Below are 4,430 nucleotides of genomic sequence, written 5' to 3' on the forward strand. Positions count from 1 at the left end.
TAAAGATCAACCCTAGACTATAGACCCCACCTGTAGGGCAGGCAGGGTAAGTGTCCTATTGCCCCAATCTTCTGGGCTAATGTTCTGATCCTCAAGCCTGCCAAGGGTGCCCCTTTCTTAGTCCACCTCAGGTACAGTCAAGGTGGGAGAGGAGAAGGCTTCTGGGACACTGGGATGGGTTGGGCTTAAGGCTCTAGCTGGCTGGCTGGCTAGGTGGGGGCAGCAGGTGCAAGTGAAGCCAGGTGGGCTCAGCTGCTCCTGGGCGGCCCAGATGCACTGAGTCCTGCTCAGGGACTTAGGAATTTACCGAATCCTGGAAATAAAGCTACTGCCTCCACTTGGGCGGTGGACGGCTCCCCACTGTCCATGCTGGGAATCCATTCTGGCTTCTTCTCTGGTCTTGTCTCAGTCTTCAGTTCTCCTGTTCAGAGGTTGATGTATGGTCGGTGGTTGAAGGAAATGTTTATTGCTCTGGCCCCCCGAGGCTTTTCCCATTCCAGGTGCCCCCTCTCTCCCGCCCCACCTTAGTCTCCTTGTGGGTAGGCCTAAGTTCCTCTAGGAGCCGATGAATGAATCCCTTTCTCTTCCGTGGCTCTTTCGCGAGGGACGGGCTGGCAGTGCAGCGCTCTGCCTCTAGGTGTCGCTGTCTCCCTGCGGAAGTTCCCCCCTGAGCAGGGCCTCCTGGGGGGAAGGCGTGAGAAGTGGCAGTTCTCGGTAGAGATGGGAGGATTTTGTGGGATTCTGATCGGGGGACTTAATGGCCTAGGATCGTATTATGTTTTGGGGTAGGATAGAGTGGCGGAAGCCTCCCAGATCACTCCTGGGGTCTTGGAAAAGGCATTCTTGGCTGTAGGCCACGGTTTGGGCTTTTTGTGGGGCAGCATCTGGAGTGAGGGGCTTGGAGAGGACAGGGAGACCATGAAGATGTCTATCATAGAGGAAATCATTTTGAGAACTTGATTTTGAAAGGATCAAGCAGGCCTCTCCCTGCCCTTCACCTCTGAATCTTCTTCCCTGACCCCCCGCCCCCCCACCTCCTGCGGACTGGGGTTTGGGCACTCTGGAGGGACGCACAGAGCGGGCAGGACCGATTTCTGCCTGTTCACTTTTGGAGGACCCGGGCTCCACGTGCAAGATAGGTCCAAGGAGGAGCGCGCTTCCCTTCTGCAGTTGACTTATTATTTGGCTTTTAGAAAGAAGTGAAAAAACAGAAAGACAGAGTGAGAGAGTTTCAGGGAGGACAGGAAGAGAGGAAAGAGAGAAAGAGTAACGGGAGGTGACAGAGAGAAAGAGGGGTGGGGGAGGAAATGCAGTTGTTTTCAGTTTTGCTCACAGCATTCGCTTTGGCCGCAGGGGCTGGGGTGGGGATAGTGGAAGATACAGTTCCGGGTGGTGGCCGGCCACCTCCCACTCCCAGGTCAGGCTTGTCTCTGGGTCTTCTCTGAAAGTCTAGTAACTGAAAATGAATAAGTTAGCGGTCCCAGGGGCCTTTTCAGCCCGTGTGTGACCTTGAGTTGTCGTCTCCCTTCTATGGGCCTCAGTTTCCCCAGGGCAAAATCGAGGGGCTGGACTTTGTGGCACCTAAGGTCCTGACAGTCTGCGACAGTTAATTAGTTGCTCCTTTTACGTTTAATGAGTGCCTCTGTGGACCTCGGGCTGGAACTGAAGTTGATAGGAGGCCTGGGGAGTATGAACGTGATCCTCCCTTTGCACACCCCAGTAGGCCCTGCAGCCCCCAGTTCTCTGCCGAGGTTGTCACATTCTTCTCTGGCCTCCCGGCATCTTAGACAGTCTGTGGTCTTGACTGAGGGGCTTCTGGTGTTACTGTGCTTTGCTTCCGGGTCTGGAGTGGATGCCAAGGGATGTCTGGGTGGAGCGAGAAGATATTCTGGTAGAGCCTGGGCAGAATGGTAGCTTGAGTTCTCCTTGGGGTTGAGGAGGGATGTTGGTGTCTTGGGACCAGCAGCCCTCCCTCTGACCTGCTGTGTTGGGGAAGGTGGCATTGAGTAGGCCTTGATGTGCTTTGGAGTACATGGGTGTAAGGTTCCAGAGGGCCTGAGCCCCAGCCCTGATCTTGGGTGGGAGACTGTGGCGGCCCTCACTCATGCTTGTCTTCCCTCCCCACCACCCAGACGAGACCCTCCGCTCTTTGGCCAGCCCTTCCTCCCTGCAGGGCCCCGAGCTTCACGGCTGGCGCCCCCCAGTGGACTGTGTCCGGGCCAATGAGCTGTGTGCAGCCGAATCCAACTGCAGCTCCCGCTACCGCACGCTGCGGCAGTGCCTGGCGGGCAGGGACCGCAACACCATGCTGGCCAACAAGGAGTGCCAGGCGGCCCTGGAGGTCCTACAGGAGAGCCCGCTGTACGACTGCCGCTGCAAGCGGGGTATGAAGAAGGAGCTTCAGTGCCTGCAGATCTACTGGAGCATCCACCTGGGGCTGACCGAGGGTAAGCCCGGCGGGGGGAGGGGTGTGTGGGGGCTGCGGTTCAGAGGGAGGACTAAGTAATGGAGTGAACTATCCAGCTCTCTATCCCTCCCTGCTGGGGGAAACTAGAACCCAGAGGAAGTAGATGCCCAACCAGGAGGGTAGCCGAGGAAGAGAGGGTGAGGTGGTGGGAGGAGAACAAGGCTGGACAAAGAAGTGCGGAGCAGGGGTGGGGGGAGAGGAAGTGAACCAGGGACAGAAGGACCAATGACCGTGTGAAGTGGCCACAGGAGAAGGTGAAGCAAGAGTCTCGGGCAGATGGAGGAGTGAGAACAGAGGAGAGAAGGGTGGATGTGCGTGTGCAGAGCTGAGCTGCCAGCACGCCAGCCCGCCACCCCCACTGCCTGGGCACCCACCTGCGGGCTGGCCCTTCCCGCTCTCCCGGGAGGCCTGCCCTTCACATGGCTTGGGCCCCTTGACTGGCTTAGGCATTTTCAATAGGCCTTGGAGCAGTGCGAGGGCAGCAGGACTGTCCCCAGTCTCAAGGCAGAATCTGTAACTCCCCGCCCCACAAGACCACCTCCCCCTCATTTCCTCCCCCTGCAGATTAGAGTGTGGAGAAGCGCAAGCGGCTTAAATTCTAAGGTTCGGCAGTAGCGATGGAGGGGCCGAGGTGAAGGAGAGAGAAGGGTGCTCTGCGGACAGTGCCTGGGAGAGGAGAGGAGGTGGGTTAGGGCCCAGCGAGGGCTTAGCCTTGGATCAGAAGAGCAGCCCTGTCTCGGGTGCTGGAAGGAAGGACGAAATGGATCAGGTGCGGAGGCCGGTAGCGAGGGGTTCCCGACCAATGGCCCAAGGTGGTTCAACTGTGCCCTGAATATAGGAATAAGCCATGCATGTAATTATTAATAGTTATCACCACCTTTAATGACAGAGAGATTCCTCATGAATCAGGTCGTCGTTCCTCCCGTTTCTAGCAACCTCAAGTCCTAGAGCCAGAGGTGAGCAGAGAAAGGGGCCCATGCACTTTGTTCTCTGTGACATAGGAGCTGTCTGTGCCCCAGGCTGACTCTGTAGTGCACAGAAAATTAAGATCCCTGATTCAGTGAGCTGGGTTGTTTAGTTTCTTGTTTTCTTTCCCGCAGCCTACCGTTTTAATCCAAGGGACATCGGGCAGTAGATTGGGGTGGGCATGCTGTGTGCTGCAGAATGCACGGGGGAGGGGACAGAAGAACTGCCAGCCAGAAGAGCCAGGTGGGCCACCTGAGCACCTTCGCATCTGGTGGGCTCCCTCTGACATCAGGCATCAGAGCATGGAAGACCTTCTGATTGTAGCCAAGGCAGTGAGGCGTTTGCATGATAACAATAAGCATAATGTGCATTTATGCTGCGGACTTCCCTGTGGCGCTGTTCCAAGTCTTGAGATGGTTTGTTGGTTCATTTACCCAATGAACATCTGTTAAGCACCTACTATGCGCTTCAGAGGGTGATAGCATGAAGGAGCCACCGTCGGTCCCTGTGCCGGCCAGCAAGCAGGCTGGGAGGCCCTACCCCTGGGCCCATCTAGAAAAGCAGATCCCCTGATTTCATCATTCCTCAGAACCCTCCCCCACTCCAGGATCCCACAATCCCCTCCCCCTGGGTCTTGTGGGGCAGAGGTAGTTTCTGCCCAGGGCTGACCAGGGGAAGCTGAGAGGCCTTTTAATAGCAGGTAATGTTCCTGTGAGTGAGAGGATCTACCTGAGAGTTAATTATTCATAGTGTGGCGGAAGTGGTTCGTAGCACTTTCTCCCTATTCCTTAATAACGCCTGATAACCTGGCGTGGGCCTGGGTGAGGTGGGGGGATTGGGAGAGGAGAGGCTTGTGTGGGTGTGCACTTTGATTCTGGGCTTCTCCTTGGCCTTCTCCTTGGCTGGTGGGTGAAAGCCCCCTGGAGACTTGGCCCCACACCTCTCCCTCTTCCTGAGGCTGCGGCCCTCAGCAAGTGGAAGGAGCTTGTGGTGGCAA

The 4,430-nt window shown here is 56.6% G+C and overlaps 1 protein-coding gene across 1 annotated transcript in view; it reads left to right on the top strand.

Moving 5' to 3' along the window:
* The first annotated feature begins 2,104 nt into the window (after nucleotides 1-2,104).
* GFRA2 (GDNF family receptor alpha 2) overlaps nucleotides 2,105-4,430 on the top strand; it is an 81,019-nt gene continuing 78,693 nt past the window's right edge. Inside the window, exon 1 of the mRNA XM_023534518.1 lies at nucleotides 2,105-2,447. Within this exon, the coding sequence (XP_023390286.1) occupies nucleotides 2,105-2,447 (343 nt within the window). The remainder of the gene's footprint in view (nucleotides 2,448-4,430) is intronic.

Source organism: Pteropus vampyrus, unplaced genomic scaffold, assembly GCF_000151845.1.
Source record: "Pteropus vampyrus isolate Shadow unplaced genomic scaffold, Pvam_2.0 Scaffold126, whole genome shotgun sequence".
NCBI classification, from domain to species: Eukaryota; Metazoa; Chordata; class Mammalia; order Chiroptera; family Pteropodidae; genus Pteropus; species Pteropus vampyrus.